At 26.4% G+C, this 13,604-nt stretch overlaps 1 protein-coding gene across 4 annotated transcripts in view; it reads left to right on the forward strand.

The window, feature by feature from the left end:
• Window positions 1–13,604, forward strand: part of kto (kohtalo) — a 135,392-nt gene that overhangs the window by 20,439 nt on the left and 101,349 nt on the right. For all 4 annotated transcript variants that reach the window (XM_067287050.1, XM_067287052.1, XM_067287051.1 and 1 more), the window contains exons 3-9: window positions 845–883; window positions 972–1,079; window positions 2,895–2,978; window positions 4,416–4,575; window positions 6,641–6,879; window positions 8,258–8,368; window positions 11,851–11,990. In XM_067287050.1, the coding sequence (XP_067143151.1) occupies window positions 845–883; window positions 972–1,079; window positions 2,895–2,978; window positions 4,416–4,575; window positions 6,641–6,879; window positions 8,258–8,368; window positions 11,851–11,990 (881 nt within the window). The remainder of the gene's footprint in view (window positions 1–844; window positions 884–971; window positions 1,080–2,894; window positions 2,979–4,415; window positions 4,576–6,640; window positions 6,880–8,257; window positions 8,369–11,850; window positions 11,991–13,604) is intronic.

Genomic DNA, 13,604 nt, shown 5'->3' on the forward strand with positions numbered 1-13,604 from the left:
CCATCAGCCAGATAATCATATTTAATACATTGTAACCCACAATGGACATATTGAATTATAAAATAATAATAATATTGATATATAATTAAATATAAATAAATATTATTATTGACATTAATACTGAATCCTAATTTATATTATCATTTAAGTATTTGTAAATACCCAAGCGAGTATCTTTAGACAAGACATCCCCTAAAAATAAGACCTAATGTGTCTTTTGGAGCAAAAATTAGTCTTATTTTCGGGAAACATGATAATTACAGTTATTATAATTGTTTATTAATGGTAATTCATCCAGTGTTGTTTTCTTGCCAGTATTTGCAGTACTGTATTTAACAACAGCTAATCTGTGATTGAAGAAAGAATTTTCAACAGTTTAAACTACTGTACTGCATGCAAATGACTATTAGCATGATGAACATTTAATGTTAATGCACTGGATTAAGACTGATTAGAGTTATAAAATATCACCCATATGCTGAGTCTAGTAGTGTGATAAGAGAGCTTTATGTCTATTTACTTCATGATGATAACTATAACCAATACTCTGATTACAATAAGTGATGTTTTATAAGTGTATTTTAAGTTATACGTTTTGGGGCATTTTATTTTTGATAACATTGAATGACTGATAGCAATATCTGTGATTTATAATAAGCCGTTTATTGTACATATATTATAAAAATATTATTATTGAAAATATAATAAATTGTCTTATAATGTGAAGTTTTAGTTTTTTAAACAAAATAATCATGATATTTTTTATCTTTTAATATTTAAACAGAGTTGTAAAATGAGAATATAATAAGTTATTTTAAATTAATTTTGGTTTATTGTTTTTCAGTATGGATCAGCTCGTAATGCAAATATTACAGCTGCAAAAGTAAGACTTTAATAATTTTTGGAATTAATAAACATTTATAATTTTAATTTTTTAGTGATTAATAGTAATATGTAATTCTTTTTTTTAGTTTGGAGCATTTTTCAGTGCCATTCTTACAAAGAAACAGGAACTCAATACATTCCAAGATTCAGGACGTAAAAGACAACAAATTAATCCTAAAGATAATTTTTGGCCAGTGAGTATTCAGTTAACTTATTTGGATGTTTTTGGAAGGATATATATAGACTTTGCTTTTATTAATCTAAGGTTTACATATATTTATTACTTGTTTATTCAAGATAGGTTGATTTAATTAGTTTAATTACTACATTTTTGTTGAAATTAATCAATTTGAATTTGATTTTGCTGCCTTTTCTTTAAAGTTCTAGTAATAGAAGGCAATATAAGTTAAAAGGTTATATTTTAAAAAAAGGTAAAAAGTTAAAAAAACTTTAAAAACTTCATTCAAAAATGCAACCACAAGAAATGATCTTTCTCAGTCTTTACCAGGTTTTGAGGAGACTTAATTAAAAACTATAGACTACAACTTTCTTCTAACAAGGAACAAGCTTTATTTAATGTTACCTCCAAATGCATTTTTCTCTAGCTATAGCAAGGCCTCTTCAGTGGATAAAGCATCACAAGCAATATCTGTATCACAAACATCACAACTTTGATAACAAATTATCTCATGTGAAGTTGTATTTTTACCACTAACTACATTATTCCAGCATATCTCTACACTCATGCCAGTATTTAAATTAATAACATTATTCTGCATAACAATTGCATAGTGTTCTTTAATGAAAGTTGTAGTCTATTGTTTTTAATTAAGTCATATCGAAAATCAGTAAAGACTGAGAAGGATAATTTCTCATGGTTGCTTTTTTGAATGGAGTTTTTAAAGTTTTTTTTTAACTCTTTACCTTTGTTAAAATATAACGTTTTAACTTGTAAAATATAACAATCCCATTGTTAACATTTTTTATAAATATTTTTATATAAGAAGACAGTATGTTAATAGCTGCCTGCTTATATCTTTGCTGCAGCATTTTTTTAATATTTCAAATTTCTATTAAGTTTCACTGTACTCAACTGTTCACTACTCTCTCTATATACTGTTTGTTCCTGTAGTTCTGTTTTATCTGCAGTAATATTTCTTGACAATTCTAAACATACCACTCCTCAAAAGCACTAAATCAGCTATTTTAGATTATTGAGTAGTGCCTATATTATTTTTAAGATGATGATGCCTATGTATAGTATTATATTATAGTATTTTAAGAAATTAAAATACTATAATATGAAAAGTCATTAAAAATTCTTAATGTAAAACTTCGTTGCTTATTAGTTGAATCAGTAACAATAAATTGTGAAAGTTTGAACTACCAGGATTTTGGAAAAAATAGATTGAAAATGGTTTCATTTGTTCTGATATTTTTATTGGGATTAGTCTTTATTATGAATGAAATCAGCTGCTCATTTTGGTCAGTTCAAATAATTCATTTCTTTTTCTCATAGTCTGTTTTATCTTTCTTGTTTATCTAATTTAACTAAGTTTAAGAAGAAAAAAATTTGCATTTCTCTCTTGAAAATTCTCAGGTATTTTGATTTTAGTACCATATTTATCATATTCATTGCTTAGAAAAATAAGAAAGATTCAAGATATTTTTTTAGGTTGTGTTCATTGAAGATCATAGACACTTGATATTCAATTCTGGAAATTTATTTATTTTAGAATATTTTTTGTTATTGTTATGGTAAATATAAAATAATAACATATACAATATGAGCATGCAATAAATTCATTTATTTAGGAGTGATATTTTTTTTTTATAAGAAGCAATGTCATTAAAAGTATCATCTTATTTATTATTAAAATATCATTTTATAATTTATGGTAGTGAAACATTTTTTTTATTGTTTTTATTTGAACATTATTGATTTTATTTAAATATTTTATAATTATTCAGACACAATTAAAAACTGAAAATAATTTTTATTGAAATAGGTCACTGCAAGATCAAAAAATGCCATTGAAGCTTGGTTTAAAGATTTAGCTGGATCTAAACCACTTACAAGCTTAGCAAAAAAGGTGAGACATCTGTTCATATTTATATCCAAAAATCATTGCTGTACAGTAGAGCATCGATTATCTGAATATCAATCAACCAAAACGTCAATTAACCAAAAGCTTTCCAGTCGGCAAATTTAAATTTCTGCTAGTGCTGTGGCGCTGCAATCTTTGACTATGTCTTGGGCTACTCCAATATCATTTTTGTTGGTGTGTGTGTGTTTTAGCTGGCAGCACTGGCTCGACCATGAGAGGGTACTTAAGGACATGCCAGGATTTGAACAAATTTCAACATGGGATAGATTAATATATTTTTTCATACATAATCAGTTATCTGAAAAATCAGTTTTCCGAACAACCCCAGTCTCCAATTGATTTGGATAATCGATGCTCTACTGTAATTTTATTTTAGTTATTTTTATAACTAAGCATTCACATGGACTTTGGTCAGTTTGATTCATGTTATGCATCATAATCATGCATTTAATTTGGAATAGCAAAAAAAATTTTTGATGAATTATTTTAGAATTATTTTTTTTATTTTTTCTATTTTCAAACTATGTAAATTCATAAGACCAGTCAAATTGCCCAGTATTTTTTGTGATTAATCATAAGTTATGTCAGTCTATGCAAATTAAAACCTATTTTATAACATAATTATGTCAATAAAGCTAATAACACAACATTGTGACATCACTACAACTAAGAAGCTTTCTAAATTATTCATGTTAGGGAATATTAAATCAGAATATTTTTTAAATTTTGAAACTTCTGAAGATGAGAATTTTTTAAACAATCAAACAAGATTTTAATTTGGGAAATAGGAACTGTTCAGTTGGGACTTGCCAGATCATTGAGGACTTCGAAAGGGAGACAATTTTGGAAATTCAAGAGAATGTACAGAGGGAACTAAACAGCATTCAAAAAGATCCTTTCAAGAGGGCATATGTAAATTGCAAGAATGTGCAAAAATTTGTATAGGTCATGGAGGAGTGTATTTTGAAAACTGATACTAAAATGAATCATTCTGTCAAAAACTTCTTTTTATAAATTTAATCTTTAAACTTAATAGATGCACCTTGTATAAATAACAATAATTTTTATTATTAATATGATAATTTTTTTTTTAACTCTTTCCGCCCTGTGGGCACTAAGAGGGCCTCTTTTAGTAGGCCCATTATGGGTTCGGCCAGGCCCACAATGAGGTGACTGGGTGGTGAGGGATGGGGCCCGACATATCTAACGGACCACCCCCCGAAAAATTCCTGGGGATTATTCGACCTGTTCGGATTCGAACCCAGGTCCCCCAGAGTGGTAGGCTACCACCTTGACCGCTCAGCCATCCGGCCTAATATGATAATTATTAAAATATATAATTAATTTTCACTTTTTAAATATGTAATTGTGTAATCAAGATTTATAGATTCATAAAAATATAATTAATATTAAACATTACAGGTTCCTATTTCAAATAAAAAAGAAGAAATTTTTATGACATTATATGAATTTTCTGTTCCAACAATGAGAGCTGCTTGGTTTATTAAAATGTCTTCTGCTCATACAGTAGCAATTTCAGAAGCAAAAATAAAGAAACGCCAACTTCCTGATCCTTCTCAAGGTTAGCATGATTACTTAATATAGCATGCCGTAATATTATATTTTATCTTTAATATCTTCCTATCTATTGAATTTTCTAAAAGTCTGTGTATTTTTAAAACAAAACAAAATTAATGTGAACTAAATAAACATTTTAACTGTGAGCTTATTCAGTTAGTGTAGTTAGAACAGCATTTTTTTATAAAGAAACTTTTTACATTCAAAGCTGCTTATATTAAATACAATAATTTCCCTACATTTATAATGTTTTTATATATGCATGAATACCTATACATATACATACAGGTATCTCATGTACAGCACAGTGTTTCTACAACACAGTTTTGTTCTAACACAGTTCGAAAATTGGGAAAATCCCCTGCACAACACGATTTCCAGTTTCACTATAGCTTGATTTGAGAAATCCTCTATACAAAATAACATAGTTTTTATATGTAAATGCCATTATTCGATATTTTTTTTTTATTCAAGTACACCCACAAGTTGTCTCAAATTTGCCCAAGGATTTTAAAATATTGAAATTTTTAATTTTGTTTGTGCCTTTCATCATGCTTACTTTAATGAAAACTGATAGTAGAATTTTTCTTTCTTGTCCTAGCTTTCCTACCATATCAACCAGGTGTTGTTGTCATTGCTTTCAGACTTTAGTTCTTAAGACTGTCACTGTGTTTTGTTTTTATAGATGAATCTTCATATTTAGTAAAGTTTATTTAAACATTTTTAGGTAAGTGTTATTAACCTTCTTTTAACTGTAGTAAGTAATCATTCATAAAAATGATGAATGAGACTCTATGCTATCTCAGTACTCAAACTGTTCCCATCTCCATCCATTCAATATTTGAACACAAATTCTAGAAAACGTTGCTTGGTACTTGACCGAACAAACACAACCCACTAAAATAAATTTTTGATTAATATCATATTTTATTTTGTCATCCATAAAAATTTTTATGATAAAAATAAAAAAATATGAAAATGTTGCTGATATTTCTTATCAATATCAACAAGAAAGCTCAGAAGTTGGTGATACTTTGTAAAATGTAAAGGCCCTGGTTTAAATAAAATTGATATTAATGCATAATACAATACTTTTAATTATGATTGTTAGTTAACTATTGATTGGAAATAAATTATCAATTGCTTTAATAAACATATTTCTCTTAGTAACAAAAAAATAAAAATAGTATACTATTGCTAACTTTTGGAACTAATCCTATGCTTTGTATTAATCTTTTGTTTTGTATAGCATGGATTTGCATAACACAGCACTTTTTCAGAATGTAACTACCATTTTATATGGGGGATACCTGAATATACATACATATGGATGGTTTTGTAATAAAATTTTTTAAGGTTGGTTCACACTATTACATCGGACTGTTTTACTTTTAAGGGACTATTTTAATCTTGAATTTCTTATAAGGATATTCACGAGGGAATTTTTTAAAATATTAATTATTGCTTATAACAGATATATATTAGATAAATTATTATTTTTCATTAGAAAGTTTTATCAGTCATCAGTTTAAATGTTCTAAATTTTAATTGAAATTGCTTACTGAACAGTTTAACATTATCAAACAACTTTATCAAGTTAAGCACACAATTTTGAGAAAATAGAAATAAAAAAAGATGATTTCTTTACCATATCATCAAATAAGCACTTAATTTTACTCAGATCATACTAGATACAATAAGCAGATTCGACTTATTTTGTTTTTTGAAATTTCTTCTGGAAAGAAAAATAATTATTTGGTAAATATATTCATAACAGCACATGTAAAAACTGGAACAGTACAAAATGAAACTAATAATTATATGTGATTTTCAGCAAATAACTGTAAAGTTCTAAGTTTTTTGCCACTATTTAGAGGCCCTCATCAGGAAATAGAACTGTTTTTTTGCTTTTGTTTTATTTCCTGATGAGGGCCTCTAAATAGTGGTGGAAAACCTTAGAACTTTTATAGTTATTTGCTGAAAATTGCATGTAGGTGTTAGTAAATATATTTATCATTGAAAACTCATTTTATTTAATATTTTTAAAATTTTTTTCTATTTTTCTTTAGAGTGGACTCAAGCATTGTGTAAATTTTTACGGGAACAACTTCAAAAATTAGCAGAACATTATCATAGTAGCATTGCTTTAGGTAGTGCATCAAATACTACATCTACATCTATGGGTTCTGGTAGTAATAGCAATGTTATTGGTTCAAGTTCTACAGGATCAAATTCTCTGAATGTATCAGTAGATGTTGCATATAAACATTGGCAGTATATTTGTCAATTAGCAAGACATTTATTTGAAGTAAGTAACTTAATTAATTAATGACAGTTATTCAAACTAGTATTATTTGAAAACAAGAAAATTTGCTATTTTATTATCAGAAAGATTGTCTGCTTCAATATTTAAATATAAATAAAAATTTATAATTTTTTTATAAGTTATTTAAAAATTCAAAGAAATAGTATATCATAGGACAATTATCTTATAATGTTATATAGTTTTAAAAGTATTTTAACTTATATTCTTTTTCACTCATAAAAGTATTTGAAATTAATATATTTTGAGTTTCTTCTATGTTTAAAGATTTTTTAATTAATTGAACTGACTTTATTTCTAATATTATTTCAATATTCTGAAAATTTTAATTTATTTCAAATTAAAATTTTCAGATTTGTAAAATAAAATAAATTTTATTTATTTACAAACTCAGATTTTATGATTTATTTTTATTGTTTAAAAATTTAAGTTTAAAAAAAAAAAGAAAGCATAAATCACACTTTCAGCTAAAATAGATTACAGTAGAATCTACTTACAATAATCAGTTGGGACTCATTTTTATTGGTGATAATAATTGACTGGTTAATATTAAGGAAGTAAATAAAACTATAATTAATGGAAATATTTTGGTTTTATTGACTCTGACATTAAAAAGACAAGTGAAAACAATTATAAAATATATAGTTTATAGACACATTTATGCATTTTTTATATATTTATATACAGTTTCATCTTACAAAAGAAATTATTAACAACTTTATTTTAAAATAATAAACAAAAATAAACACTGCAAAAACCTAACAAACCAGCAAGAAATTCATACACAGGCACTTTGTGTATAATTTTTTCCCTGGTTTGTTAGAATTTTGCAGTGTCTATTTTTGTCTAATATTACCAGTTATGAAGTAGCAGTTGTTAACATTTTAAAATGATATATATGTGTTTAAAGATTTTTCAAGATTTTATTGACAGTTACTTATTTTTCATCAAGTGATAAAACTTTAAGGTATCTATCACTGTCAGCCTTAAGTAATTTATTTTATTGAAGATTAACTAAATTAGCTAAGAATTATGTGTTTTAGTACTAAAGAATTGATTATTATTGTTTGTTAAGAGTTAATTTATGTTTAATTGTTCAGATAATGGCTTTAAAGAAGAATAATTTGAATATTGAAAAAACACCATTTATTAATTTAATATTTTTATTTTCATTAAATATGGAGAAGATAGAGATAATTAAAATATTACAGCATTGATTTAATTATGTCAGATATTAGTTTTTGTGATAATAAGTTAATAAAATTGATATTTTCAGTATATTTCAGTAAAGTAATTATGTGAATATTGAATTAATTTTTTTAATTGCTTGAGACTTTTTTATAATAATATATTGTTTTTTTAGGAGGGCTTACTTGATAGACAGGATTTTCTGTTATGGATATTAGAACTTTTAGAGAAAACTAAATGTCCAGATGATCCAATTATGAAATTAATTATGCCATTGGTACTTCAGGTTAGTAGTCATTCCTTCAATTAAAAAATAATTCATAAAGTTAATGCTTTTCTTTAAAAATAATAAATTAAATTTATATCTATCAGATGTCTGTTTTCTCTGAAATAAATTTTTAAAAATGCTTCTAGTATGAAAATTTAAATTTTTAAAAATTTAAGACATCTAAGAGCACATCATATACACTGATATTGTTTATTCTTTCTATAAACTTTTTAATTATCATCAATATGTAAATTAGTGAATTCATCTGTCAGTCAAAATTTAGCTCTCTTTGAATTTGATTGACATGAGATATAAACTAAAATTTTTAATTTTTCTTATCAAGAACTGTGTGAAGTTTATCAAGAATAATTTATTGGATTTTCAGATTATAAAACATATGGAATAAATAATGTTTTAATTTTTAAAAATTTGATGATAAAGTTTTGATTAAAAAATTCATTGTAAAAATACAATAAATTTTTTAATGTGTTGAACATAATTAGTTTCATGATGATGTTATATTAATCAAACCAATGTCACTTCTGTGATAATTGAAGAAAAGGATTTAAAGTAATTTAATAACAAATGTTTATTTTTGCATATTGATATCTATTAATTTTCAGCATAAATTGTTTGTAAGTGGAAGATAATAATAACTAAAAGATAGGACTGAGTTTTTTTGAAGGGCTGAGCTTTCTATTATGTTTTAAGAACATTTTAGGAAAAATTTTGAATCTCTCTTTTTTATAATAATTTAGATGTAAAAACTGGTTCATGCTTTGGGAAAATGGAAAGAGAAAATTATATTAAATTGGTTTAGTGCATATTTCATGCATTACTCATGACAGTTTTATTCTTTTTTGATTTGAGGGAAAATATAAGTTATTGTTTTTCTGCTCTTTTTTCATAATTTTTATTAATTAAGAATACTGTGGCCATATGGCAGTTTGCCTGCACCATGCAGGCAAAATGATGGAATTTTTTGTGGGGGGCAAGTTGGTGTTTACGCTGCTTGGATGCATGTTTCAATTCTGGAGTATAGTGATGAACTATTTCATCACAGGAAATGGTACAGTCCAAGAAACTCTAACCTTCATCATTGAAATGTTCCTTCAACTAGATGCTAATTTCCATTTTTCTGTTTCAGTTAAACAATGACAATTGCTTGTGTACCCATTGTGCAGTAACTTTTCTGAAGTGGAGATGACCATAAATAATAGTGTTGATTGTATCCAAAGAATGACCAGTTTCTGCTGTAAGTTCATCACAGGTTATCTGTTGATTATTCAAGATCAAACATTTGACATACTGGATGTTCGCAGGAGGGATAACTGCAGTTGCTGGGGAACCTCCCTGGCTAGGGTTGTTGCTCATAGAAGTTCATCCCTCCTAGAAATGTTTGCACCATTTGAAAGTCTTACTATAGCTCAGTGTCTCATTGCCATAGTGAGCTTGCAGCCTTCAGTGAATTTTGGTCAGTTTAATGCTTTATTTAACATGAGACTTTATCAGAATATGCTATGCCATATGAACACTGACACTACTGTTTGCCATCTTTGATACATCTGCTCCATGTCAAAAATTCACACCTTTAAATTCCAAAAACAAGTTTAATGAGATAACGTTTTTGACCAAATAATCTACTCTATGACAAGCTGACACACGCATGCCACCTGTGGGCACTTTACTCTTACTATCATTACATTTTCAGAAAAATTGCTTTCTTCTTCATATCTTCAGACTAAAAAGTCCTGGTTTTGAACAACTTAATAATTATTGGACAATAACTTTTCAATACTGGGATATATTAATTTAAACACAGGCAAAATACCTACACCAGCATACATCAAATTAATACATTTTTACTAATGTTTTCATCTGTTTATAACAGACATCTTCAGGAATATATAACGCAGAACAAAATGGACAAATTAAAATCGAACAAGCTTTTATGAACAAATTACAAATTCAGTTTAAAATTATTTCTTGAACAAATTACATTTTAAAATTATTTTTCACATAAATAACTAATTTAGTTTAAATTTTCATTTGTGTAAGTTTGTATCTGCATGGCCTAGTGAGATGTATATGAGAAAAACTTTACGAGAGTTCTAAAAAAGCATGCTATAGTGTGCATATAGTAGTGGATAGTGTGTCCGTTTCTTTGAAATTAATTCCTACTCCATTATTAAGTGTCCTATAGGTTTCAATTGACTCCAAGTATTTAAAGTGTGTCCTGTCAGAAACCTGTAATCTCATGTCCTATAGATTGATATGTATGTCCTCACATCTGGCATAAGTGGCTAAGGACATGGATGAAAGTTTCTTTTTGATTATATATTCATGCTCTTTCATTCTCATAGCAAGACTTTTTGTAGTTGCACCAATATATAATAATGTGTGGTTAATTTTTCTGTCACATACTGGTACCTCGTAAATACTGGACAAGCAAGAGTCAGATATAGGGTTTTTATCATTTCTGATGAGTGAAAAAATCATCGGTGAACATCTATATGCTAAATGAACATTAGTTGTTCTGGCAATTTCTCTATAGATTTAAGATCATGTCACTTATACATTATTACCATCAGTTCTCTCTCCTGTGGCATGGGTTTGTTCTCAGGCTGTAGATATTGTTTTGTGAGTGTTTTATCCATTAAGAGGATGGGTACTCAGGCTGTATTGCTAGTGATGTAATGCATGATAGTTCTTTTTCCTTTTCACGCTTCTCTGAACAATGTGTAGGAACTCTACAACAGATCAAAAAGTGGTAATTTTTGTAACAGTAAGAGTCATGTGAATTGTATGGTATAAATAAGGGTGAATATGACTCCTTATGGTAAATCATAGTGGAAAGTAGACCCTATTCCTATTTGATGTTATCTAAAAAATATATAGCATTATGACTTTCTTTCTCAACATGTAATGATAGGCCAAAAGGGTTGTCATTAAAATACTTAAGCACTATGTTGAGTTTAGGTTTGTCTTTCCACACAATGAGAATGTCATCAATTTTAATAATTTTAAACTAAACACGTAATTTTTTGGGAAATAATTTAAACTCATTTTGTAAGTTATTCCAAAAATAATTTTAAACTGAATTTTTAATTTGTTTGTAAAAGCTTGTTTGATTTTAATTTGTCTGTTTTGTTCTGTGTTAAATATACCTGAAGATGTCTGTTATAAAAAGATGAAAACATTAGTAAAAATGTGTTAATTTGAAATATGCTGGTGTAGGTGTTTTGTCTATAATTATTGGATATTTTAAGATAAAAAGTTTTATGTAACTTAGTTTTAGGTAAGTAATTTTTGGCTAAATAAATTTAAATATCAGATTTTTTTGAAGATAGACTTATATAAACAACAAAAATGGAAATAAATATCTACAGCAATTATGACATAATGATCTCATATTTTAAAGTAATTATTTAATTATTTCAGTTTATTTGTGAAAATGTTTTATTTATTAAAGGTGATGAGTTTTTAATTTTTTTATGCAGTATGTGGATGAATTTGTTCATTCAGAGCTCTTATCTCGTCGTTTAGCACATCACTGTGCTAGAAAATTAAATCAATTAATAAGTGAATATCATGCTAATTCTTCAAGATGTCAGAGTCCATTAATGAATACATCAAATGGGTAAGTAAATTAAAATAATTAGCATTGTTCATATTTAAAATTAGTAGTAGGATTCTAATGTTTGATTCAATTTATATAATTTTATAAATAATTATTGAAATACCTTAAAAATGAGTTTATGAATTTCTTCATACAGTATATTAATTCAAAATTCATTTTGTGTAATTGAAAAAATAAAACCCTATAATAAAAATTATTATTTTATTTACACTAAAATATTATAAAAATGTAATATTTCTTTATGGGCAAAATATTTTTATAAATAAAGGCTGTTAGATTGTTCATCTATCCTCAGCATTAATACAAGAAAGACAGACAGTCCGAAGATTAGGTAGTGAGTAAAGTATAGTAGTAGTTTTCTCAAAAAAATAAGTAGAAAAAATTTGTTTATGCAAATATAACTATTGAAGAATATTTTATAATAATGGTTTCTTTTTATTAAATTGTAGAAATTCAGGTAAAATTGGAGGAGTTTTATTTTAACCAATTATGATTTTGTATTTTAAATGGCTAGTAATTAGTTTTAAATCATTTTGAACATATTAATTTGTATAACAAAATATGTTTAACCTATTTATGAGAATATTTACAAATTTTGCTAAAACAATTAAAAATTAACAATATTTACAAATTTTAACATTTTAGAACAGAGTATACAACAAAAAATCCAAATAATATCATGCATTCAGTAATGTAGCATAAACTATATAAATAATTAGCATAAAACTTGGTAATCACTTCTAATGTTTTCAGTAGAAGAACATTTAACATAATCAGTTTATGGAAATATCACTTTATTTGATGATGTCATGCCATCAGCTTTTTTTAACTTCATCCAAGCTGGTAATCAAGAAAATTTATGTGAAAAATTTTTTCAGCTTTTTAATTAATTCTATAGTTAAGTGAATAACAGAAACAAATTATATTTTGTTTTATTGTATGGTATAGTTATAGTAGTCTCCTAAAGGACCAGGTATACAAATAATATAAATAATATTTACAAGAGTTGTTTATTAGAAAGGAAGATCAGGAAGAAATATATTTTCTCAGCTGTTTCCTGTGTTCTGCTTACCCCACAGCCAGTTTACCAGCTGATATCTTGTCTCTGCTGTATGGGATGCATATTAATTTTTTTTTGTATTAATAATCAAAAACTAGTTTAAAATTTTTCCTTTTTTTTTTAGTTTGTTTATAGCTCCTGGCTTTCTGATCTATTTTTTTTTTTTTACTTGGTTTACATTCTTTACTCTTTTAAAGCCTAGGCAAAACTGCTGATTTGGCAAATCTTCATATATATTGAAAACTTTTGACTAACTTTTTCACCAAATCTAGGAACTGAATATTTTAAATATTTCAATATCCTTTTCATTGAATTCAATTTATATCATTCCTACTTATTATAAAAGTAATGTTTTATAAAAGTTTATAATAGTCATAACTGCAGATAGCTGTTTTTAAATTTTGTTTTTCTTATAAAGTTTTGATGTCATTCATTGATTCATTTAAAGCTAAGTTTAGTCTAGTGCAAAACACGACATCAACCAATATGAATAAAACATAGTATTGAGTAATGCCATCATGTTATTAGTTTACTATTGTATAGTATGATTTCAA

Source organism: Centruroides vittatus, unplaced genomic scaffold (assembly GCF_030686945.1).
Source record: "Centruroides vittatus isolate TY-2023 unplaced genomic scaffold, ASM3068694v2 scaffold_435, whole genome shotgun sequence".
In the NCBI taxonomy this organism is placed as follows: Eukaryota; Metazoa; Arthropoda; class Arachnida; order Scorpiones; family Buthidae; genus Centruroides; species Centruroides vittatus.